The 25,716-nt window shown below is 43.4% G+C and overlaps 1 protein-coding gene and 1 long non-coding RNA gene across 12 annotated transcripts in view; one reads left to right on the top strand and one right to left on the bottom strand.

Annotated features, from left to right (window-relative positions):
* PTPRG (protein tyrosine phosphatase receptor type G) overlaps positions 1 to 25,716 on the top strand; it is a 778,020-nt gene that overhangs the window by 747,427 nt on the left and 4,877 nt on the right. For all 5 annotated transcript variants that reach the window (XM_051852247.3, XM_008260863.5, XM_008260864.5 and 2 more), the window contains 12 exons: positions 5,284 to 5,366; positions 5,554 to 5,688; positions 6,778 to 6,912; positions 8,800 to 8,972; positions 10,619 to 10,754; positions 11,215 to 11,361; positions 13,003 to 13,096; positions 13,728 to 13,804; positions 14,294 to 14,422; positions 17,746 to 17,892; positions 18,580 to 18,722; positions 25,558 to 25,693. In XM_051852247.3, coding sequence (XP_051708207.1) covers positions 5,284 to 5,366; positions 5,554 to 5,688; positions 6,778 to 6,912; positions 8,800 to 8,972; positions 10,619 to 10,754; positions 11,215 to 11,361; positions 13,003 to 13,096; positions 13,728 to 13,804; positions 14,294 to 14,422; positions 17,746 to 17,892; positions 18,580 to 18,722; positions 25,558 to 25,693 — 1,535 coding nt within the window. The remainder of the gene's footprint in view (positions 1 to 5,283; positions 5,367 to 5,553; positions 5,689 to 6,777; positions 6,913 to 8,799; positions 8,973 to 10,618; positions 10,755 to 11,214; positions 11,362 to 13,002; positions 13,097 to 13,727; positions 13,805 to 14,293; positions 14,423 to 17,745; positions 17,893 to 18,579; positions 18,723 to 25,557; positions 25,694 to 25,716) is intronic.
* The window catches only part of LOC127492427 (uncharacterized), a 118,480-nt gene continuing 102,541 nt past the window's right edge, over positions 9,778 to 25,716 (bottom strand). The window contains exons 3-6 of one of the 7 annotated variants that reach the window (XR_016214245.1): positions 16,450 to 16,531; positions 13,578 to 13,760; positions 11,208 to 11,320; positions 9,782 to 10,434 (exon numbers count right to left, since the gene is read on the bottom strand). This is a non-coding gene — a long non-coding RNA (uncharacterized LOC127492427). Of the gene's footprint in view, positions 10,435 to 11,207; positions 11,321 to 13,577; positions 13,761 to 16,449; positions 16,532 to 18,647; positions 18,775 to 19,210; positions 23,463 to 23,488; positions 24,151 to 25,716 lie in introns of those variants that run through there. The other 6 variants (XR_016214250.1, XR_007921888.3, XR_016214244.1 and 3 more) reach the window with 6 other exon arrangements.

Genomic DNA, 25,716 nt, shown 5'->3' with positions numbered 1-25,716 from the left:
AGAGGCAGAGTTAAAGACAGTGTTAGGAAAAGACAGAAAGGTTTTCCATGCACCGGTTCAATCCCCCAGATGACCGCAATGGCCAGAGCAGAGCTGATCCAAAGCCAGGAACCAGAAGCTTCTTCTGGGTCTCCCACGTGGGTGCAGGGGCCCAAGCACTTGGGCCATCTTCCCCTGCTTTCCCAGGCCATGTCAGAGAGGAGCAGCAGAAGAGGAGCAGCTAGGATTCGAACCAGTGCCCATATGGCATGCCGGCACTGCAGGCGGAGAATTAATCTGCTGTGCCATAGCAGCGGTCCTGAAATCATGGACATTAAAATCAGGGGAACAGATGATTATGGTTAACATACACTGTGATTAGGATGACATTACATAGAAATTATATAATAGTGTGTTTACATTGAGCCACTTAAAATTTAAACAGTATTATAAAGTTTTTTTTAATAGCTGTAATAAGATAAAATGTATATACCACCTAAAATTCATCCTTTTGAAGTGTACAGTTCAGTGGGTTTTAGTGTAATTTTGTGTAGGGTGCAGTCATCAGCAAACTCCAGTTTTGGAACATTTTTTGCAACCCAGCAGGAAAGCCTATGCTTATAGTAAAGCCGAAGCACCTATGTGCATCTGCTCACACCACTGATCTTTCCGTCTCTAGGGATCTGTATAAAGTGGACATTTCATATAAACGGAAACATGCAATGTGTGGCCCTGCGTGGCTGACTTGGCACAACATTTCTAAGATTCTTCCATATTGCACCATATTCCTTTTTACGACTGCATTAACTACTGCATGAAATGGATAATGGCCTATTTTGTTGATGCATTCACAGTTTGATAGATAATTCTGTTTTTCAAATTTTGGCTATTATGAATAACACTGCTTTGAATAGTTGTGTATAAGGCTTTATGTAGACATAGTTGCAACTCTTTTGAGTATATACATGGGAGTACAATTGCTAGATTATGTGGTAACTGTGTTTAGTATTCTTGAGGAACTTCCAAGCTGTTTTTTAAACTGACTGTACCATTTTACCTTTGTAGCAGCAAAATACGAGCAGTCCGATGTCTCTCTATCCCCCCAATATTTGTTTTTTTCCTTCTGTTTTTGTTTCATCTCAGTGATAACATCCTAATGGATGTGATTATTTGTTTTGACTTGCATTTCCCTAATGGACAATGATGCCGATCATCTGTCTTTTCATGTGCTCACTGGGCATTTGTATGTTTTATTTTGGAGAAATGTGTATTCAGATACATTACGCATTTCTTAAACTGGATTGTTGTTATTGCTGGATTGTAAGAGTTCTTTATATATTCGATAAACAGATCTCCTGTCAGATACAGAGTTAGCTAATATTTTCTTCCATTCCGTGCACTGTCTTTTCCCTTAATGGTGTCTTTTAAAGTCCAGATTGTAACATTTTGGTGAAATGTGGTTCATCTATTTTTCCTTTCTTTGCCTGTGCTCGTAGTGTCACATGTAAGAAATCACTGCTCATTCCAAATCATGGAGATTTACACGTATGTTTTTATCTAAGAGTTTTATGCTTTTAGCTTGTACATTTAGGTCTTTGATCCGTTGTAGGCTAATTTCTATAGACAGTGTGAGGTAGGAGTCCAGCTTCATTCTTCTGTATGTGGGTATCCAACTGTTCCAGCGCTCTGTGTTGAAAAGACTCTTTCTCCATTGAATGGTCTTAGCACCCTTATTGAAAATGAGCTGGCCGGCACCGCGGCTCACTAGGCTAATCCTCCACCTTGTGGCGCCGGCACACCGGGTTCTAGTCCCGGTCGGGGCATCGGATTCTGTCCCGGTTGCCCCTCTTCCAGGCCAGTTCTCTGCTGTGGCCAGGGAGTGCAGTGGAGGATGGCCCAAGTGCTTGGGCCCTGCACCCCATGGGGAGACCAGGAAAAGCACCTGGCTCCTGCCATCGGATCAGCGCAGTGCGCCGGCTGCAGCGTGCCAGCTGCGGCAGCCATTGGAGGGTGAACCAACAGAAAAAGAAGACCTTTCTCTCTGTCTCTCTCTCTCACTGTCCACTCTGCCTGTCAAAAAAAAAAAAAAAAAAAGAGAAAAAAAAAGAAAATGAGCTGACTATAAGTTAATAGGATATTTCTGAATGCTCAATTCTGTTCATCTATATGCCTATCCTTTTTTTTTTTTTTAAGATTGATTTATTTATTTGAAAGAGTTACACACAGAGAGAAGGAGAGGCGGGGTGGGGGGTGTCTTCCATCCGCTGCTTCACTCCCCAAATGGCCACAGTGGCCGGAGCTGCGCCGATCTGAAGCCAGGAGTCAGGAGTTTCCTCCGGGTCTCCCGTGCAGGTTCAGGGGCCCAAGGACTGGGGCCATCTTCCATTGCTTCCCCGGGCCACGAGAGAGATGGTTCAGAAGAGGAGCAGCTGGGACTCGAACCGGCACCCATATGGGATGCTGGTTCTGCAGGCAACGGCTTTACCCGCTACACCACAGCACAGGCCCTTGTATGTCTATCCTAACTGTCAATATTACATTCCACATTTCTTGATTATGTGACTAAGGCTTTGTGGTAAGTTTTGAAATTAGAATTCCAAGTTCTCCAAAGAGGAGAGTGAGTCCTCTTTTTCAAGATTGTTTTCGGGGCTGGTATTGTGGCACTGGTAACTTAAGCTGCCTCCTCTGATGCTAGCATCCCATATGAAGGTTTAGGTTCTGCCTCTTGCACTTCCAATCCAGCTCCTTGCTAACGCACCTGGGAAGGTAGTGGATGGTGACTTGAGTAGTTGGGCCCACGCCACCTAAACGGGAGGCCAGGCTGGAGTTCCTGGCTCTTGGCTTCGGCCTGGCTCTCACCTGACTGTTGCAACCGTTTGGGGAATGAACAAGCAGATGGAAGACATCTGGCTGTTTTTCCTCTCAAATAAATATGTAAATGCTAATATACGCAAGTATTTTTCTAAAAGATTGTTGTGGCTATTCTGGGTCCGTTGGTGTCTTCTAATGAATTTTCGAATCAGCTTGTCTGTTACTGCAAACAACAGGGCTGGGATTCTGGCAGGGATTACATGGAATCTGCTGATGAATTTGGGGATCACTGCCATCTTCATATTGTCCTCTAATCTATGAGGTTTGATATTATCCCACTTAGATACTCTGATTGCTCTCAGCACTGGTTATAATGTGTATGGTGCCTGTGTTGTACTTCTCTGAAGTGTATTCCAAAGTGTTGTATTCTTTTGGATGCTATTAGAAATGGAAGTGTTTATTTAATTTTGGGATTGCTCATAGCCAGTGTATAGAAAAGATTTTTGTGTATTGGCTCTTGTATCCTATACCTTCACTGAACTCATTGTTTCATCTTGTTTATTTTCATCTAACGAAAAGCAAAGTGACACAGGAGAGTGAGTTTGAGAGAGAGGATCTGCGACCCACTGGGTCACTCCCCATGTATCTTCAATAGCCAAGGCTGGTCCAGGCTAAAGCCAGGGGCCCCAACCGCATCTGAGTCTCCCACGTGGGTGGGAGGGGCTTGTGCACTTGAGCAGCATCTGTTGCCTCCCAGGATGCATTAGCAGAATGCTGGAAAGGAAACAGCAGCTGGGATGTGAAGCAGCAGTCTGGTGTGGGATGCGGGCAATCCGAGCAGGGGCTTAGAGATAATAAAGAAGGGGAGGTTCAATAAAGAGCGGGAAGACAGAGTCCAGCCTTACTGTTCTCTGCAGTTAGTGACTCTGGCAGTGTTCACTGATCACTGTGCTGGGATTGTGAGGCAGGGATATACATGCGTGTCTACCTCGCATGTACCCGCACTGACCGTTCTCTCGACCATGCCGATCTGTACTTGTAGTGACCTCTTACTGCCTTGGCTCAGAGGATATGGCAAAGAATCGATGGGCAAAACGCAGCAATTTCGGGGTGACGCTCCAAAGGATCGTGCCTTTGTGCTGGAAAGCCATGATCTCTGGTTAAATGTGTTTATGGTTTCACAAGTGTGTTTGTGCTTTTACTGTGACTAGGGCACATGAGAGAGTTTTATTTTTACAAGGTCAGAGTTGAGTGTTAGTAGTCTGTTGGCACTCGGATTCTGAGCACATCACCTGTGTCACCTTCACCTACTCCTCTATCAATGCTCTTACGTAACTAATAATAATAAAAAAATGTCAGGGAAAAAAGTAGAATCAGACTGAGTGTGCCAGAAAACATAATGTAGAGAAATCTCTGACAGAGCCATCACAGTTTTCAGGGTATATGTGGATATCATCATGTCATCTCTTAAAATGATGGTGAATTTGGCAAGTACCTTGTAGTAAATGTTCCCATGTAGTCGGTCTAACAGTATACAACTGACGGCTACTGAGGCAAGGCAGTTTGTATCCAGATGCCTTACAAGAGATTTTTCACTTGAGTCCTATTTGTATCAGGCAGGCCGCTTCGCGTCAGCTCTAGATTGAAAGTTTGTCCGAGCACAAAAGCAATTCACAGTTCCAAGCACAAAGGCGGCTTTCTGGAAGCACTTGATAAAGTCTGAGGTCACTAATGTCGAGGCTCATCCCCTCACTGGGCCTGATTTTGAACTAGCCTTGTAAGATAATGACAACAATCTGAAGTATATATTGGCTTTTGGCCATTATGTTTCTAGCTAGGGAAAATAAAGTTATGACCTCAGTTTCTAGTTTGCTAGCCCAAAAGGCAGGTTCACTCTGCTGTACAACCAGAGACTCAGATTGTGCATCACCATTTTGTTTGCTTACTGAAGGTAAGAGGTTCCTGACATTGGATCATCGGTTTGTGATTGCTGCAGTGAGATAATTCATGAAATCAATTCTGGTTCCTTCAATTCCTTAGGTTCTTTTGGGGTGACAGGGATTCCAACCGAGTGTACTTAAGGAATCTCTGGAAAATAGATGATCTGGACTTTATAGTGCAGTTACCTTATTACATTTGTAGTAGTGGGGAGGAGATGAGGGCATGAGGAATCAAAGGCCTTTGAACTTGGTTGGACCAAGCCAAATATAGGACAATGAAATGTAGGGGGATTGCAACCTAATTTATTTTACAGGAGTTAAAAGGGACCTTACTTTGCATTTTGTGGACATTCACAGGTATGTCCAGAGTATGAGGCAGATGTGGCCCTGTGGTTTTAACATGAGCTCAAGTGCTCCGTTTCCTTGGTATTCCGCCCAGATTGTCTCAGGGCTGGGAGATGCCACAGTACCTCATTGCTTGTGTGTTTAGAAGGCTTGTGGCCTGTTGAATCACACATTTTGATTGTGCATTTTTTTCCCTTCCCCTCTACAGATGATCACAGCAGAGTGAAGTTAAGACCCCTACCAGGGAAAGACTCAAAGCACAGTGACTACATTAACGCCAACTATGTCGATGTAAGTCGGAAACGCTTTTAGTAACCTGTTTCTGGAAACTGAAGGTTGCAGTAAAGACTCTTGATTATGTTTCAGTCGTGCACAGAGCTTTGAAAACATAGCCCATTCATTGCAGAAGGCAGCTAAGTGATGCAGTGTCTTCTAAGCTGGTGCTTTCATCTGACTTTGTGTTGTGTCATCCTTGAAGGGTTACAACAAAGCGAAAGCCTACATTGCTACCCAGGGACCTTTAAAGTCTACATTTGAAGATTTCTGGAGGATGATTTGGGAACAGAACACTGGCATCATTATCATGATTACAAACCTTGTGGAAAAAGGAAGAGTAAGAGCCTCTTGCTTACTGTCTTCAGCATGTCTTAATCATTCACAAAATGCTTACGGAGTACTTGGTGTAAGAGAGGAATGTGACCAATACAGAGTTACAGAAAGAAAAAAAATAACTTCTCTATGGCCTAGTGGGAAAGAAAACTAAGAGATTACAAGTGTGAATTAAGTGTGATAATAGAGATGACTAATGTAATAGGGAAGCTGCAACAGTAATGAAGGCACCCTTCAGTACAGAGATTTTCTAAAGGAGCTAATATCTAAAGTGAGATTTGAGTGACAAAAAGGATGAGTCACACAGCTGAAAAGAGAAGGAAAGGACATTCTAAGTAGAGAGAACTCAAAGAACAAAAAGGAAGTAGAAAGAAGCAACAGGAGCTGGTGTTGTTGTATAGCCGGCATCCCATATGGGCACCGGTTCAAGTCCCAGGGGCTCTACTTGTGATCCAGCTCCCTGCCAATGTGCCTGGGAAAGCAGCAGAAGAGAGCCCAAGTGCTTGGGCTCTTGCCACCCATGTGGGAGACCCAGATGGCGTTCAGGCTCCAGACTTCGGCTTGGCTGAGTCCTAGCCATTACAGCCATTGGAGAGTGAACCAGCAGGTGGAAGATCTGTCTGTGCGTCTGTTGCTCTCTGTAACTCTGCATTTCAAAGAAGTCAGTCAATCACTTAAAAAAAAAAAAGACACAAACGAGCAATGTGCCATCCAGGAACTACCAGTAGTTCAGATGCTCAATTACTTTGACCCAGCATTTATTGGATAAGTGAGCATCCATTAGACGATGGTGATTTAGGCTGGAGTAAGTGCTAAGTCTCAGGTGCACGGCTCAAAAATCACTACTACTTCACTTGGTGGAATCCCTATTTATCCAAGTTGCAACACAAAGATTACCATAGTTACAGGTGACCTCCCAGAAATCCAACCCAACCTTCCACATGACATTTAAGCTTCATTTATAATATATCCTTCCTACATTTAGAATACTAGTAGTCTTTAGGGCAGGTTTATACTATAGCTTTTTAATTCCAATTTTAATTCCTACCTAGATTGCAGTTACAGTATCCAACTCTTTTTTTTTATTTTCCAGCGAAAATGTGATCAATACTGGCCAACAGAGAACAGTGAGGAGTATGGAAACATTATTGTCACCCTGAAGAGCACAAAAGTACACGCCTGCTACACTGTTCGTCGTTTCTCCATCAGAAACACAAAAGTGAAAAAGGTACTGAGGGAACTGGGGGGACTGCCAGAGCATCTCTTGTTATACTGCAGTGAAAATGACTGCACAACCAAGGCCAAGTCTCAGAACCAACTTGGTTTTTAAAAAGTATTTTTACAACATTTCTTCACAACTCTTTTGATTGACATCGATGCATGGTGTGAAAGGTATTGGCAGGGCACAGAATAGAATCTGACTGGCCTGATTGAGTTCTTTCATCTCTGCATGAACAAGGCCCCATGTAAAACAAACCAAAAGAAATCCTCCTCCCTGGGTTTGCTAACACTCAGCAAATATGGCAGCATCTGTTGATTTAACTTTTTAATTCCAATTTTTCTGACAGCTTTTAAAGCATTGTTTTCCAAAGAGTATTCCAAGGAATACTAGTCCTGTGAGAAGCTTCTAAAAGGCAGGTTCTGCTGTCGAGTAAGAATGGGAAATGAATGCCACATGATAGGCTTCTTTGAAATTTCCAATGAGTACACGGGATTAGAATGTTGGAGTAAGAAAACTATGCTTTTGCCTCGTGTTTTCTGATGTGACTTAGTAAAACCCTTCCCTGTAGAACTACCTTGCTGAGAATCACAGTTAGTGGAAATGCTGCTTGCAAGTTTCCTCCATTTCTCTGGGTCAAAATCCATCATAACAGCAATCATAGACCATCACAGTAGTAGAAGCTTATTAAGAAATGTAGTCATTCTACATGGGCATGGTATAGCTGGTGTCTGTAATCTCGGATCCCAAGACATATGTACATTTTCTGGGGGGGGGGGGGGGTCATCTTACACACCTTTGAGAATGTGATAAAATTGTAGCGCCCTTGCTCTTGCAGAGGTCACATTGGCTCAGATTTGTATATACCGTCTTTGTGGCTCTGAAGCCAGGCTGCCAGGATTAACAGTCCTCCTCCTACATGTGGTTATAGCCAAGGATGGCAGCACTAGATGACAAGCAGTGGAGCTGTATTTATCTTCTCTTGAATGTAGCTATCTGCTGGTTCAAGTTAAGCAATGAGTAGTGTGAAACCTAGAAAGCCCAGTACCCATGGAACGTGTGAGGTATTCAAACAAGACCTACCTACGCTGCTTTCAGAAGCAGCTGAAGTGAGAGAAACAAAGTAGGAACTTCAGGTGTTTTGCACACTGGCAAGAGGTAAAAGAAAGAAACGTGAGACGGAAGAGAATTTAGAAACTGAAGCCACAGTGGGCCTTGGTAGCACAGGGTTAGATGCCCTCTCAAGCTTCCGCGGCGACTCATGACCCCGAGTCATCAAAACAGTAAGTTTTCTGTATGATGCATAAGTTCATGTATTTCACCAATAGATTTAGGAACATAGTGATCCTTCCACCATCCCTTCCCTCCTGCCCACAGTGCAACCCTTCCTCCTCCTCCCTCTCCCATTCTCTTCATAGTTTGTAATATTAAAACCTAAGAAAACATCATTGCAAGGGATCTATTTGGGGAAACGTATTTTCATCCCAAACAGGTAAACTGCAAAAAGGTAGGCCATTTAGAAGACAACCACTCTGAAACAGAAGTCATTCTGGAAGACAGCTAGGTCGGACATCGCCTCCACGTCTGCAGAGGGAGGGTCCTCCAGGATCGTGGAGTTACTTCCTGGAGAGTACCATGCAGCAAGCAGCACTGCAGGACTGACCTGCCCCAGAGACGGCGAACAGAGCCCTTGTGGAAAACCACAAAGTGCTCAGAGTTCTAAAGCAGAACACTGGCATGAGATGTTTCTCTTGGTCGTCTTGGGCAGTCTTCTCTAAGAGGTAGTGATGGCTGCCCAGACGACACAGGTTAGCTCAGGAATCAGTGATGAGAGGGAGTGAGATCGGAATTGATGTTGCCTGATGTCATTAACTTTTTTCTTCTCCTGTGTCCTAGGGTCAGAAGGGAAATCCCAAGGGGCGTCAGAACGAAAGGGTGGTGATCCAGTATCACTACACGCAGTGGCCTGACATGGGCGTTCCTGAGTATGCCCTCCCGGTTCTGACTTTCGTGAGGAGGTCCTCGGCAGCCCGGATGCCAGACATGGGGCCAGTGCTGGTACACTGCAGGTAGGGCTGTCACCTCCCCCCTCCTCGTGCCTGGGGGTCAGCCGCTGGGCAGAGATGATCCTGAGTCACAGTGACGGTGCCACTGCTCTGTTTGATGAAAGGGGTAGACCAAGGCATAAGGCCTTGAGAACTTAGACCACAGGGAGTCTGCCCCTGCTTTGACTTGGGATCCGTGAGGCCTGTTACATACACAGGCCGATTTAAACAGCAAGAGAGAGAGACAGAGAGAAAGGTCTTCCTTTTTTTTTCCCCCGTTGGTTCAACCCCCAAATGGCCATGACCAGCGTGCTGCGCCAATCTGAAGGCAGGAACCCAGTGCTTCCTCCACTGCCCTCGTGGGCCACAGCAGAGAGCTGGCATGGAAGAGGGGCGACAGGGACAGAATCTGGCGCCCCAACCGGGACTAGATCCCGGGGTGCCGGTACCGCAGGCGGAGCATCAGCCAACTGAGCAGCGGCCCAGTTACATAGTCTTAAAATAACTGTATTCCCAACGCAGTCTTCTTAAACATCCCAACCAGATATGTTTCCTGCCTTTTTGCAATCATCTGGATTACTAAAATGCCCATTGCTTATAAAGAAATTGTAGGTTGAACCTAATAAATAAAGCTTTCCACAGCAGGTAGAGTCTGAGTCTCTGTGAATGGCTTTTCTGAAGGATGCCTCTAGATAACAGCTGTACTCTAGATGAAAGGATTTTACTGTAGTTGAGATGTGCTGTATGAAAAGCACCGGAAAAGTCTGGTTTCTGAAGCCGGTTTTCTCGTGTAACTTTGACACCTTTAGGTGGCTGCTTAAAATTGCTTTCATTGTGTTTCCATTGCAGGTGCATTCCTGACTTTGTTTTTAAACTTCAGTATGCCAGTAAGGGATGCTAGTTACTCTGATGTAGGTGGCATTGCTGCATGGCATTTTCTAAGCATATCTTTTGACCTGTTCTCCTGAGGATGCTGCTATAGAGGAAGTCCATTGCCAAAGTTCTCCTAACTACTTTCTTGCTAATAATTCATATAGGACACTAAAATAGACATTGAAGCCTATTGAACAGTGCAGCGTAAACAAATTCCTGCTGGATGGGGATCTGCCCAGAGAAACTTTCCAGTGGGTGTTCTTTAAACAACTAAGGAATACTGATTGTTCTATCCCTAGATAAACATCCCTTCAGACAGGAACTTACTGCGTGTATTAGTCTAAGCAGCAGACTTGGAGAGTTGTGCAAAAATGGGTTTATTGAAAGGATAATGGCTGCTAGCAGAGTCAATTACTGGGAGAGGAAGAGAACCAAGTTACAAGTGTCAAGAACAAGGAGAAACTCCCCCCAGGAAGCCTCAGCAGATCTGGTTCTGGTGTCGAGATCCCAGCTCCTGTGCCAGACACTTGTCTGTTCTCCCATCCATGAGTTGGTTTCAGGCCTCTGCCTCAACCTCAAAGGAAGGTGGTGTCTGCTTGAGCTGCAAGGGAGGCTGAGGAGGCAAGCACATGGGTTTCCTTCACCTCTGTTTCTATGCAATACATCTGTCTCCTCCTAAGATGGCAACAATCCCAGGATTTTCCCAGTGCTGCCCATATGAATAATTAAACAGCAGGGTTACTTCTATAAGTTTTCTAATCTATGGTTAACAAGTATGGTATCCTCATTTCTTACAGTGCTGGTGTGGGCAGGACAGGCACCTACATTGTAATAGACAGCATGCTGCAACAGATCAAAGACAAAAGCACAGTGAACGTCCTGGGGTTCCTGAAGCATATCAGGACACAGCGCAACTACCTCGTCCAGACAGAGGTAAGCAGTCTCCGGCAGGGCCCTCCTGGGATGCCAGCACGCCCTGGGACTGAGAGTTGAACAATACTGCGGAGACAGATGTATTCTCATAGATTGTGAGCAGCAGGTATGCTGACCATGGTCTACTCTGAGGAGCAGTCTCCCATTTCTATGCAGATCTTAATATTTGGGTTTCTCAGTGACCACAAGTGCCCTTTGGAAGCAGACAGTTACATCAACAGCTAGTTCAGGTAACGATAAAGCCCTTCACTGAACCTATGGGAAGTTCCAGGCCCAGTATGACAGCCAGAGCTACACTTAAAATGGTCTGTACCCTAAAATAACAATGGAGAAGCAAGGATAGGAGAAAATAACATCCCCATAAATGCCTGAAGGAATTCCCTGTTAAGGTTGCCTTCGTGAATGGGTGGCCACCCCTTCGGAGCCCTCCTCCGTGACTAGCAGAGATTGTACCTTTTAGGAGCAGTACATTTTCATTCATGATGCCTTGTTGGAAGCCATTCTGGGAAAGGAGACTGAAGTATCTTCAAGTCAGTTGCATAGCTATGTGAACAGCATCCTGATACCTGGAGTGGGAGGAAAGACTCGACTGGAAAAGCAATTTAAGGTAGTAGCACTCCAACTAAAAATCTTTACACAGGAGCAAGGAGTGTGGGGGTCATGTGTTCTTTGCATTCACCTGTGCACTAAAATGGATTATTTGTTGTATTCCTTACTATGATGCGTAGGAAAATAAAAGTGTGACCTTTGTCAGTGAGCAGTTTTGGTGTTGAGGTCGACAGTATTGTGCTGCATTTTCTAAAGAATGTAGTACATCAACTGCTGGCTACAGGTCTTCATCAAGAGCAGCTATTTATAGACATGTTGGCCTGAAAATATCCCTGGAAAATTATTCCAGAAGGTAACGCTGGAGAAAAGTTTTCTCCTTCATTGTTGGTCGTTTCCTTTGATGAAGACGTTAAAGTGCAACTAAGGTTTATATGAAATGCACTTGAGTGAAGATACAAGAGAGGAGCTATAAACACGGTTTCATAGTAATTTAGATCTTTGTCCATTACTAAGTGTTTTCCAATGTCTTAGTTTCTCAGTGTTAAAATCAGGTTTTTTGTATAATATTCTATATGGACTTGCTCATTTTGTGTTAAGGTAGAAAGAACAGGATGAGTCTGTGCAGTCCTAGTTTTTGTGGTTAACACTTTGCCAGGCAGTCTCATTGCTTACACTGAGGTTCCAGTGTCTCCACAGAGTATACAAACTACTGCCAAATAATCTGAGGTAATTAACAGTGAGAACACAGGGTATCACTTTACATGTTTCAAAAGAGGTCTTACAAAATAGTCAGTCTGCCTTTTCCATTTGTGTGAAACAAGCTTAATTCCCAAAGCCAAAATGCCGCAAAAGTCAAAGCTGTACTATAGCACCTGTGGAAATTATTTTTAAAGACTTAAGGCAGAGTTACAGAGAGCATCTTCCATCTGCTGGTTCACGGCACAAATGCCCAAAACAGCTGTGGAAGACTGAAGCTGGGAGCCAGGAGCTTCTTCCAGGTCTCCTGTGTTGGGTGCAGGGACCCAAACTCCTGGGCCATCCTCCACTGCTTTCAGCAACCAGGATTCAAACTGGCACCTATATGGGAGGCTGGCATCACAGGTGGTGACTTAACCTGCTACACTGTAGTACCAGCCCCTGAGAGTCTTGTGTGAAGTTACTACCTTTTGGCTATGTGTCATGTGAAACATAAATGATTTTCTTGATTAGACTCGGGTCACAGAAACTTTGTCCCAGACACGTGGGATGAGAGAGGTACAACCACTTTGAAATAGAAAATTGATCAAAGAAACCAGGGAATGGGTGTTTTTACAGGGATAATCATTTTAGAATTCAAGTAAGAAGAGACAAAGGAAACTACATCCAGGGTCCATAGCAGTGGTACTGAAACCTTGGTCAGAGACTGTTGCCCAACACCTCATTATGTCAGGTGCCTCCACCCCAAGGGGTGGGTCAGTTTGTGTCCTCCTCTTCCTATCCAGCTCCCTCTAATGGCCTGGGAAAGCAATGTAAGATGGCCCAAGTGCTTGGGACGCTCCTGGCTTCGGCCACTGTGAACATCCGGGGAGTCAACCAGCAGCGACACAGAAAACGTTCTTGTTCATCAATAATCTGATTATTGGTATTTTTGCCACAATTGTCAAGCAGCTGTGCTCAGGTGTGCCTGTGAATGAAGACTGACCTGTTGCTTTTCTTGCAGCTGGTCACACAGTGTAATGCAAAATATGTGGAATGCTTCAGTGCTCAGAAAGAGTGTAACAAAGAAAAGAACAGAAACTCGTCAGTCGTGCCATGTAAGACCTTAAAATCTATTAGATGTCATGTGTCGGGTGAAGAGGCAGCTATGACCAAAGGGAACATGTTCTTGGTGGTCCCGATTTCAGCAAATTGTCTTAAACTAAGTGGCTCGCTCTATTTGCTATTGAATGAAACCAAGGCACTGCTGATTGCATATATAAACTGGACACAGGGTAGACACAGGCGTGGCTGATCATTGGAGAGATTTAGCTCCACTGGAAAACACCACTGTGTCCTAAGCCCTTCCAAGGAAGAAAGCTAGGGATGGGGGTTGGAAAAAGAATACTGTGTCCTAAGTTGGTATAACTGCAATGGTATCAAATTAGGGTCCGATGTGATCGGACGCCCAGTCTGTCCTAACGATGCAGTATAGGTATACTCTTAGGGAAAACCCTCCCGCAGTAAAAACTGCACTTCTGAAATACCTGTGTCCTCCTGGGGATGTGCAGCAGAATCTGCTTTTACCTTCTGCCTTACCTGGAATCTGAAAGCAACTGAAGTATGACCAGCCCAGCCGCCGCAGGGGGAGCCAGTGGACCATCCTCTTCCCCAAGTCCATCTCAGAAAGAGCCGCCGGTTGTCGTGTGTGATAAGGCTAACGTGGTGATTTTGTTTTTCCTGTGATAGCGGAGCGTGCTCGAGTGGGTCTTGCACCGTTGCCTGGAATGAAAGGAACAGATTACATTAATGCTTCTTACATCATGGTGAGAGTCAGCAGCTAATTACAAATAAATTCAATTAAACTGAAAGGTGCTAAAGAGCAGATACCACCTAGTGAACGGCTGCATTTGCGAACTCATTTCTCGATGGGTAATAGCGGAAGTATCGAGATTTCTGTATCTTGAAAGTTGTAACCAAAGCTTCCCGATCAGTGGGGTACAGAAAAAGAAGCAAAATGCTTCTTAAGGAATTACTGTTATTCTTTATTTCACCCATCTAGTCTTTGCCTAACTGTTGAAATGACTGTTAAGTAAAAACAGCAGGGGTATACGGAAGTAAACCGCACGGGGAGAGAAAAATTGTCTGCACAGTGGCAGCAGAAGCACTTCTGAACAGTAGCCAAAAGTACTGAGTGCTTCTCCCAATTACTGTAATGTGGTCACAAGGATGCTGATTTCATGGGTGCATTTTGTTACCCCCAAAGTCAGAATGAAGCAGTCATAATAACTGATTCTTTGGTTTTCCCACTAAAGGGCTATTATAGGAGCAATGAATTTATTATAACCCAGCATCCTCTGCCACACACTACGAAAGATTTCTGGCGGATGATTTGGGATCATAATGCACAGATCATTGTCATGCTGCCAGACAACCAGAGCTTGGTAAGTAAAGCACATCTGCTATATATTAATGAGCCCAGGCGGCTACAAGCATAAATTACTGTGCTACCTTGCCACAGGGCTGTGGTGTCTACATACTGCTAGCAAGGGGAACTCCTCGCATCCTCTCAAGGTTCTGTCCGTCTCCATGCTGGGACTGGAGTCTGAGGCCAGGCATAGCACCCTCCAATGGTACTACATGTGCTCGTGTGGTAGGAGGTTGCCAAAAGCTCTTCTCCGCCACCCAAAAGAATACTGTCCCAGCAGGACGGATAACATCTTATTAGAGTCTGCCTAATAAGGAAAGGCTACTGGGTTCCAGCTTGAGGGCTGCTGTCAGACTGAGAGGGCGAAGTGGTAGTGAGGTTCCTTTCTCGAAACAACACAAGCAAAGGGTGGGTGAGTGCCTGCGCTCTCATCTCATGCGTACTTGACTTGCAGAAGTAGCCGAAGGTACTACATGGACATGTGAGCCCACGGAGGCAAAAACGAAACCCACAGAGGGTCTGCCTTCACCAGTGTGGGATTAATGAGTTTTTTAATCAAGAAAGAACAGCCTGTGATTGAACCCTAGTCTTGATGACATGCATTTGACTGCGTGCCCAGTCAGTGGGAACTTCACGTTGCCGCCGCATTCTGCTCCAGCTTCAGAATACCGAGGCTGCTTCTGTATGATGGAATGGCAACAAAGTTGAGAATCTTAAGCTCAAAGCTGGAGTGTAAATTTTCAAATTAGCTGGCAACTGGGGTCTATTCTGTTTGGCATGTGGAAATTGGAGGCATTTAGGGTTGTGAAAACGTTCATTTGTTGGATGAGTCAGTATTTTGTTATTGCCACTCACCATGGCACCTCCACCCAGGAGCACCCTGGCCTAGGGAGGCTAGGGGGAGAGTGGCTGGAACGTGCTACAGATTGCCAGGACGCTAACACCAGTCCCAGAGCCTGGCATGGCCTGTGTCCTGGGATGGATCATGGCAGGTTTTCCCAAAGAGGCTGCTAGTAATAGGCAACAATGCAAAAAAATCTACAGCTATCACTTTACAAGACCACAGTTCCGTGCGTAACCCCAAAGTCACTCATTCTTAGAAAGCACCGTTACCTCTCCCCGAGACCAGAGCACCTGCTGATTTAATCTTTTTAATGTTTCTCTGTCTTCAACTGTATTTAAAATTCCTTTGGTAGCCTTTAAGCTAGTTTCCTATTAAATGCATTACAATTCATCTTAAATTGTTCTCATTATTCCACTATGGATAGTAAGGTTCAGATAAAATGTATGCAGGTTCACAGCTGATCCAAACCTTATGCTTAATCTGTATACATACTGGTTACACTTAGCTACCCTGTCCGTCATCACCTTGTGTCTTTAATACCGGTTGGGAGGGCCGTACTTGCATTTCCTTGGGCAAACATATTAAAACCCACGACAGTTACAGACTTCTTTTGTATAGACTAAACCCAATTGCTAATCTGTTTCCCCTTATGCTGAGCTTTAAAAATAAAAATGTACTTGGCAATAAGTTATATTGAAACTTGAAAGGGTGATAAGTCTTATTGGACTGCTGGCTCATTTCTGATGCAACAATGCAAGATTAAACAAAGCCTTCTTTGTTTTGAACATTATTCAGAATTATTTTTGACTTCTAGGAGAGTAACTAGGCATTTTCAGGAAACTGCCCATAAAAATCTACATACAACAGGCAAATAACTCTAGTGTATCATTCCAGCTGATTTGAAAGGGGGGTGGGGATGGGTGTGTGTTTGTGTTGCTCACCAACTCTGGTGTATGCGACAATTAACTTTTTCTTGAACATGCAGAGTTTGCAGGGATAGGATTCAAGTCCCTAGCCTGAATGTCTATTTTTAATCTTAACATGGATGAACATGTAGAGCTTGCCGCATTCAAGGCTGAAAGACTCTGTTAGGAAATGTAACGTTGACAGATTAACTTGGCTTTGAAAGCGTGCCTTCCACGTAGGGCCAACAATCTTATTTACGCACAACTGCTTTCCGAAAAGGTTCTGTCCCTTACCATTAGATGGGTGATTTTAGACAGTTTGTGGACTTCTGTGAGCCTTGATGTCCTCATCCCTGCCCAGCCAAAGACCAGATGACTGAAAGGTATATGAAAAGGGACTCAGTACACTCCTACTAGATTAACTATTTGCCAAGAGTCAAAGGAGAAGCAACGCTGATGAGGGTAGAGACAGGGAAGGGGGGAACTCTTGGACACTGTTGGTGGGACTGTAGACTGGTACAGCCACTATGGAAAAGGAAGGTTTTAAACAGTTTTTTAAAGAAAGATATAGCTTAATACATGCACTAGCAGCCCCTCTGAGGAGCACTCCTGCCCTCCCCTATTCATTGTAGCATTTTTCACAATCATCAAGATATGGAAAGAACATCATGTCTGTGGATGGAGAACCACAGTAAGAAAAAAATTATTCAACCCTACAAAAAGAGATCTTGCCACTTGTCACAATGTGAGACTGAAGGGCATGATAGTAAATAAAAAATAAGCCCGACAAAGAAAAACACTGATGCTGTCCCTTACATGTACAAGCTAATGACCTTACAAAGCTGGAGTCCAAAGCGGTGGCTACCAACAGCAGGGAATGGGGAGGAGAGCAGGACATGTTGGTCAAAGGATACGAGGCAGCACATGTGTATGACATAGAAATCTAGATAGCTAATGCACAGCATTTAAAAATCACGCTGAATACTCTGACACGCAAATGAATACCTATGTATTGTTAGAAATATTAATTTGCCTCACAATAGTAACTTTTCAATATCTAGAGGTATCCTAAAATATCATCTTCTATATCTGTAATGTACATAATAAAAATTAATTTTAAAAGCAATCCCGTACCTCACTAGGCTATTATAAAAATTAAATAAGATGGCTACATTTATGACAATCCTTTGCAAAATGTTACTCAGCTGTGTAATTGTTTACATAAGCATATGAAACCACCATTAGCACGTCTTGGCTGCTTAGGCACCAGCTATGGACTGATGTCTTGCAGAATCACTGACTTAGAAAAACCAGAATACTTCTCCACTGGAGTATAACAGCCCTTAGAGGGGTTGTTAAGAGTGACAGTTGAGAGATGCTAAGAAATGGTTATTATCAAAATGCATTTTTAAAAAGGACACAATAACCATCCACCTCCGCATGATTACATGAGGATATAAACCTATCTCTCACAACTTAACCATCACCCTCAAATTATCTTTTAAACTTGAGAAATCATTCTGCAAGAAAATTTAAAACAAGTCTTCCACCACACTGCAAAGTGATTTTTTTCTTCCTTGGTTCCCAAAGGCAGAAGATGAGTTTGTGTACTGGCCAAGTCGAGAGGAATCCATGAACTGTGAGGCCTTTACCGTCACCCTTATCAGCAAAGACAGACTGTGCCTCTCTAATGAAGAGCAAATTATCATCCATGACTTCATCCTCGAAGCTACACAGGTAACCCGAACCTCAGGGCCTACCTAATAGGCAGACTCGGACCCTGGACCTTCCTTCTAAGTAATAATAGAGTAATGTACCACCCTCCAGACAGGCCCAAGCACTTGAGTGAGACTTAATTTGAAATACATACATTTCCCTTTTTTTTCTCCCTTCAAATATTTGCTTTTTCCAGCTGGCTAGATGAAATGTAACAGTTCCTCCAATACAGCATGCATACCAATAGGTCTGCTGACCTAATTATAAAAACAATATACTAGAGCTCAATATTTTCTTGCCATCAGAAATGCAAGCCTTGAAATGCGCTGCAGAGATATTAGGTTTTTTGCTGTAAATATTTTGATGCATTGCAACTAGCTTCCTGTGGGATATGTAAGAGAGAGGACCCCCTTGCATTAGTAATTTAAATGATGATCCTCAAACCCTTCCTTGTTTTTTCTTTATATCCTACTCTGTCTTGTTACCCCTCAAGGTAAAGTCTCACAGGTTACTGTCAGTTGAGATTTTGGCCTAAACAAAACATTTTACTGTTTCATTACCATCACCTGCTACTCCTGAGTATTTTCATTCCTATTAGCTACCATGTGGTTAACCTAACTTTGCTCAGAGTTCCCTGGAACAGCCTGCGCCTGAGAAATCCTACATGAAACAGAGGATAGGCTGTGACGCACGTTGTGTTGGTTCTAGGATGACTACGTCCTCGAAGTTCGGCACTTTCAGTGTCCCAAATGGCCGAACCCAGATGCCCCCATAAGCAGTACCTTTGAACTGATCAATGTCATCAAGGAAGAGGCCTTAACGAGGGATGGCCCCACCATCGTTCATGACGAGTAGGTATCTCTGTGCTGTTTTTCCCATTCAGACATGTTTCCTGTTGATTCGCTATAATAAAGAAAGAATTTTCAGACTCATCCTCTCTCAGCTTGTGACAGTTCCATGTTATTATGAAAATGTCCAAGTGTTCTGCTTCTGTTTCTATTGTAATCTGTCAAAATCTTCCAAGCCTTTAGGTTCACCTAAAGTAGGTATATCTTAGGCCTACAACACTTTAACATAACTCTTTAATTAAGCAGTTCCATTAATTTTAAATCTTTATATTGAATTTTGACAACCACATGTTAGGAAAAGAACCTTTTAAACATAGGATTGAGTTGGTATGTAGGGTAAAGTTACTCTTATTAATGACAGTCTTTAAAGCTAAGGATGTGTTTTAAGTTTTACAGTACTACCTTTTGGGATTCAAAGGTAAAGAACATGGACCTTCACAGAGAACAAATAGCTTGTTCTTGATCTCAGAGTGATGTTAGAGTACAGAGGGGCTGGGGGTCCAGTAAGAAGGAAAACACCTTATGGAGGACAGAAATTTGTAGTCAGATGTGTTAGCCTGGCTCATTTAGAACCTTAAGCCACTACAAACCACATTATACATCCTTATTTCTACCTCAGGTCAGAGACAGCTCCCTCAGCAAATTCTCAGTGCATACTTTATGCTCAGTAAATTACCAACTACTTCCTCGAAGTGCACACAGACTTCACCTCAAGTGAGAATGCCCTCCTCTTCTTGAAGTAGGCCATGCTATTATCTGCTTAGCAAGAGTGACTATTCCAAAATGATGGCCTGAGTCTTAATTAGGATAAAAATTAAATAGAAAAACATTATAAGGGAGGGTGTTTGGCTCAGTGGTTAAGATGCTTCTTGGACGCTGCATGGTTCAAGTACTTGGGTCCCTGTCACCCACATAGGAGACCCAGACAGAGTTTCAGGGTCTGGGCTCAGACCTGCCTGCTGTGAGTGAACCAGCAAATGGGAGATGTGTCTATTTTTCTCTCTCTGCCTTTCAAACACAATGGAAATAAATACTTTTTCGAAAAAGTATTACACTTGAAGCATCACTTTAAAATCGATCCCTGCAAAAGTGGCACAGCGTCCTACGACAAGGTAGTGGCTATGAATCAGTACGTAGTTGCAGCATCAAGTTACGGGGCTGCTTGTAGCTTTTTCCCTCACTCGTTTGTATCAGCTGCTACCAGTGCCAGTCCCGGCACAATTCTATGGCTGCTGTTCTGTTAACACTCTGAGGAATTCTCTGCTGAAGTCAGTCATGCACCACCACCAGTGAATGCCGCTTACTGATTATGCCACCTCTAGAATGAGTCAAGTGCAGCTTGCTCTCAGGCCCACACCCACAAAGGGCACAGTCCTCCAAAGACCAGTGGCCTGATGAAAAACCACCTGCAGAAATGTGTTAATTAACTTATCTGCCACCCACGGGGAATACATTGATTGCATAGAAATTATTTTTCCACATTACTCAAAAGCAATCTTAACACATTTGTGAACAATTGCTGCAATCCTAGTGCAACACGCCGAACCACAATTCCTTAGTAGTTTGACCTGCTTTTTGTCCCTCTAAACGTTTCTTCCCGATGCCTTACAACTACTTAGTTGTACCAACCAGAAACCTGTTCACCTCCACATCCAGCTGGCCTCTAAGTCTCACTGGCACTTTCGAGCCTTAAAGTACACTTTGCACATCCTGTATAATCCAGTCTAGGTTTACATCTGTAGCTCTCAAGTACATCCCATGCCACCTTGCCCTTGCTAGTGCTGTTTCCTGTGAGTGCTCCCTCACTGAACACATAATTTGGAAGTCACTCTCTTGGAGACCATCTCCATCTCAGCCCACAGATACTAATTAAAATCATAAACAGCGGCCGCCTCGGTGGTGTAGCAGGTAAAGCCACCTGGCTGTGCCACCAGCATCCCAGATGGGTGCCATTTGGAGTCTTGTTTGCTCCACTTCCGATCCAGCTCCCCACGTTCCTGGGACAGCGGCAGAAGATGGCTCACGTACTTGGGCCCCTGCATCCGCATGGAGACCTGGATAAAGCTCTTGGTGCCCAGCCCTGGCCATTGCAACCATTTGGGGAGTGAACCAGTGGATGGAAACTGTATCTATGTATCTCTATAAACTCTGCCTTTCAAATCAGTTCTTAAAAAAAGGGGGGGGGGGCAGAGAACTACAATTAAATTGGCAAAGGAAGAGATACTAAAATTCAAGCAGCAAAACATGCTAATGAAAATAGTAACTTCAGGAAGGAAAAAAAATCTATGATTACACTAAAACAATTTCAGAAATGTTAATTTACTAAGGTATGGTGATGTCTACTTTTAAAAGTTCTTTCAGAATTTTATATGAAAATAATTGTGAATAAAAAGCTTGGGACTACTTAAATATATCAGGAAGGAAACTGAAATCGAACAGAAGTGTTCATGTGTTTAGTAAAAAGCATAAAATATGTATTTTTTCAGAGCCGGTGCCATGGCTCACTTGGTAAATCCTCCACCTGCGGCACCGGCATCCCATAGGGGTGCCAGATTCTGTCCCGGTTGCTCCTCTTCCAGGCCAGCTCTCTGCTGTGGCCCAGGAGGGCAGTGGAGGATGGCCCAAGTGCTTGGGCCCCTGCATGGGAGACCAGGAGGAGGCACCTGGCTCCTGGCTTCCGATTGGTGTAGCTCCGGCCATACCAGCCATTTGGGGAGTGAACCAACGGAAGGAAGACCTTTCTCTCTCTCTGTCACTGTCTATAACTCTACCTGTCAAATAAAAAAAATGTATTACATGTATTTTTCCAAAAGTAGGCATTTCAAACTGCACAGCTTGACTCATGGACTACTGAACATTGAGCCTTAGAAAGGAATAAAGATGAAAAGCTTAGTGAACACATGGTATGTGCTGATCTGTCCAGTTACTACACCTGAACATGCTTAATAACAGTACCCACATCACAGGGTTACTTGTGAGGATTAGGGTGTTACATGTGAAATACCAGGCAGTAGGCCGGCGCCACAGCTCACTAGGCTAATCCTCCGCCTTGTGGCACCGGCACACCAGGTTCTAGTCCCGGTTGGGGCGCCGGATTCTGTCCCGGTTGCCCCTCTTCCAGGCCAGCTCTCTGCTGTGGCCAGGGAGTGCAGTGGAGGATGGCCCAAGTGCTTGGGCCCTGCACCCCATGGGAGACCAGGAGAAGCACCTGGCTCCTGCCTTTGGATCAGCGCGGTGCGGCGGCCATTGGAGGGTGAACTAACAGTAAAGGAATACCTTTCTCTCTGTCTCTCTCTCTCACTGTCCACTCTGCCCGTCAAAAAAAAAAAAAAAAGAAAAGAAAAGAAATACCGGGCAGCAAGTTAGGCACGTATTAGAACATCACACACAGTACTCATTACTAAGAACTGAATGAAAGGAATGAGTTCTCCAACTATTAGGGCCCACCAAGTCTTGACCAAAGCAACATTTAAACACTAATACACAGAAGATTTAATGGAACCATGATTTAAACAGACAAGAAAGGCTTAGCACCAGATAGGACAAATATATTGGCCAATCCTACTTATTTGAATATGGATGCAAAAATGTAAAAAACAAATACAATCTAATAAAAGAACTGAACATCATTTTACACATCAGATTTATCCTGCTAGTAAAGAGCTGGTTAAGCATTACCAAAAATCTGTCAGTGAGGTCAGGACATTTTTGAGGGAACTTAAAAAAAAATTGCGTGTTGAAATAACAATTCATGTCCCTGCCTTCTAAAGAACACACTTTTCGCAATCTAAAAATGGAAAGCATTCTGCTTGATAACTGCTATCTCCCAGAGGCCAAGAGCCAATATTTTTATTCAGGAACTTGATCATCCAAGACACAACCTGACCCCTGCTGTCACCTCCAGTATATAACACTGTTTAAGTTCCTGCCAATACAATAGAAGCTAGAGATAGAATAAGCTCGAAAGTTGAAAACAGGCAAAACTGATACTGGCAGCTAAAGATATGGCCAACTACCTAAAAAATCCACAAATGATTACAACTTGAAGTACACCCTATGAAAATCAGTAATTTTCCTATACATCAAGTAATACTACAGAAGGCCTTGTTAGAAGTAACACAAACTCACCAGTAGTACCTAGGAATTAACGTAACATGTAACCAGCAAAGACTGCGGAGAAAACAATCTAATCTATTGGAAAGCCATCAAGTGCCAGAAAAATGGAGCAACAAGTGACATGAGCAGAAACCTCAACATTACAAACAAGGATGTTAATTTCCTCAGTTCCATGTGTGTATTCAGTTCAAACTAATCAAAAGTTTTGTGGTCCTCCCTAACTTACTACAAAAGAAGTTGGAGGTGGAAGGTATTTGGAAATGAATGTACAAGTAAAAATGAAAATATATATGTGTAGAGCACTAAAAACATTTATTATTAAATGATGTAGAGAAACCCAGGACTACAACAGAAAAATACTTTATATAGATTCTTAAATAGGTTTTGATATCTGTTACACAGCCACGTGTTTGATAATAGGGCAGCTAGTGCTGATAAAAGTAAATTACTTCATAAATGTCAGGAGGGTCAGTGTCTGGAATGGTGCCGAAGACACTGCTTCTGCCACCAGCACCCCTCTTAGAGTGCAAGAAGTCAAGTCCCAGCTCCACTTCTTATTCCATCTTCCTGTGAATATGCACCCTGGGAGGCAGAAGGGGTGGCTTGAGGACTTGGCTCTTGACACTCCTGTGGGAGACCCAAAATGAGTCAGTCCCAGGCTCCCGGATTCATCGTAGCCCAGCTTTGATTATTGCAATGGACAGTGACTCAGGGAATGAAAATACTCTCTTGCTCTCACTCTCTCTGCCTTTTAAATAATTTATTTTTTTAAGTAAAGACAACTGGTTACCCACTGGCAAAATCAGTAGAATCAAATCACCCCTTACACTGTAACAACAGTAAGATTCAAATAAAGTAAATAATTAAAGGAAAAATAAAACATAGAAGAGTATCTTTAAAATATTGGGCTAGAGCATTCTCAAACTAAATTCCAAAAAAGCAAAAGTAAAAGATTAAGTGTACTTCAGTTTAACAACATCCAAAAAAGACCATAAACAACCTGAAGAGTTGTAAGAGACTGAAGTGCAACATATACTATAATTACTCTAACTTACACTTCCATTCAAAAGAGACAAACCTAATAGAGGGGCCGGCGCTGTGGCGCAACGGGTTAACGCCTTGGCCTGAAGTGCCAGCATCCTGTATGGGTGCCGGTTCGAGTCCCAGATACTCCTCTTCAGATCCAGCTCTTTGCTATGGCCTGGGATAGCAGAAGATGGCTCATGTCCTTGAGTCCCTGCACCCACGTGGGAGACCCAGAAAAAGCTCCTGGCTCCTGGCTTCGGATCGGCGTAGCTCCGGCCATTGCGGCCATCTGGGGAGTAAACCAGCACATGGTTCTGTCTGTCTCTCTCTCTCTGTGTAACTCTGACTTTCGAATAAATAAATAAATCTTAAAAAAAAAAAAACCTAATAGAAAGCACTCAAGATATATCAGCTGGGCAGTTTTCAAAAAGGAAGATACATACGGTCAATAAATACAAAAAAATTTAAAAAGCAACCTCCCTGAGAGTCAAGCAAATGCAAACTTAAACAACAAGAAAAAGAGTTTCACCCATTAGATTGGCAAAATAGTTTGAAGTTTAAAATGAAGACCACAAACAATCTTCTCATGCTGAGTGCAACATGAAGAGGTAACCACCATGTGGGGAAGAAATACGGCAGTATCCTTAAAACCACTAACAGGCATACCTGTGACCCAGCTCTTCAATTTGTGGTACTTTGGACTAAAGGGCACAAGACACAAACTAGCCAGAGCGGAGGCAGTCAATGCGGTATGTTTTCCATGGATGGAATAATGCAAGGTACTGAAATGTACAGTACAACACTTTTTACCTCGCAGGCTGATTTGCTAATTAAAAGGGAATTCGACCTTATTTTCACTCATATGAAATATGCAAAACAGGTGCAGTACTTCAGTTAGACATATGACTTCAAAAGCTGCATTATTCAGTGGTTTGTAACAGAAGAGTGGGACAGTGCATGTGACATGCAGTCTCATTTTTACCCCTGACCCACAATGCCACTTAGCACAGATGGAAGCTCAGTGCCATCACAGGTTCCCATAACAACTAGACTTGCAAACCTGGCCTTTTTGGGTGTCAAGCAAAAATAGCCATGTTTACTTTTTCCAAGGATTTTGTATAGAGTGCTCTCATGTTGAAAGTTCCATTTCGGTGCCAGAAATAATTAGTTAATAAGAAACTAATTTTGAAAATTCTCTGACTTGGTTTTGAGCCACACATTTCCATTTGTTATTCTTCCTATCTCAGAAGTTCAAGTTAGCTTTTTGGGGTGAAAAAAATTTTCAGAGCCTTTCATCCACTGCCATTTGTCCAAACGCTGAGGTTCCCTTCTACCATTTTTCCTATTGTACCACCCAACTCATTCCCAGCACTGTATCTTCTATAGCCCTCATTTTTTTTTTTGAAAGGTACAAAGAGAAAGAGCTTCCATCTACTTTTAAGCCTCTCCTTTACCATCAGGTATCTAGCGACACGTCTGATAACCAGTTTGGGAAATCTCATATTCATAAACAAACATCATCTTTGTGCTAGCTTCCAAACCCTTCTCCCTATCCTGCATTTCATTAATGTCTGTCTTCTAGAACAGATGTCAATACAAGTGACTCAGTTTCTCAAAAAAGAAATGCATGATGGTGATTTCTTTCCAGTGTATTCAGTCCCTTAATAAATCTGAAACAGTGTCTTCCACCCTCCAGGTATGGAGCAGTTTCAGCAGGAATGTTATGTGCCCTTACCACCCTGTCCCAGCAACTGGAGAATGAGAACGCTGTGGATGTTTTCCAGGTTGCAAAAATGATCAATCTTATGAGGCCTGGTGTCTTCACAGACATTGTAAGTATTTGCTTATTTGAAAA

Source organism: Oryctolagus cuniculus, chromosome 10 (genome assembly GCF_051225735.1).
Source record: "Oryctolagus cuniculus isolate XC-2025 breed Fujian yellow rabbit chromosome 10, ASM5122573v1, whole genome shotgun sequence".
Taxonomy (NCBI): domain Eukaryota; kingdom Metazoa; phylum Chordata; class Mammalia; order Lagomorpha; family Leporidae; genus Oryctolagus; species Oryctolagus cuniculus.
This window is presented reverse-complemented; position numbering and strand designations above follow the sequence as displayed.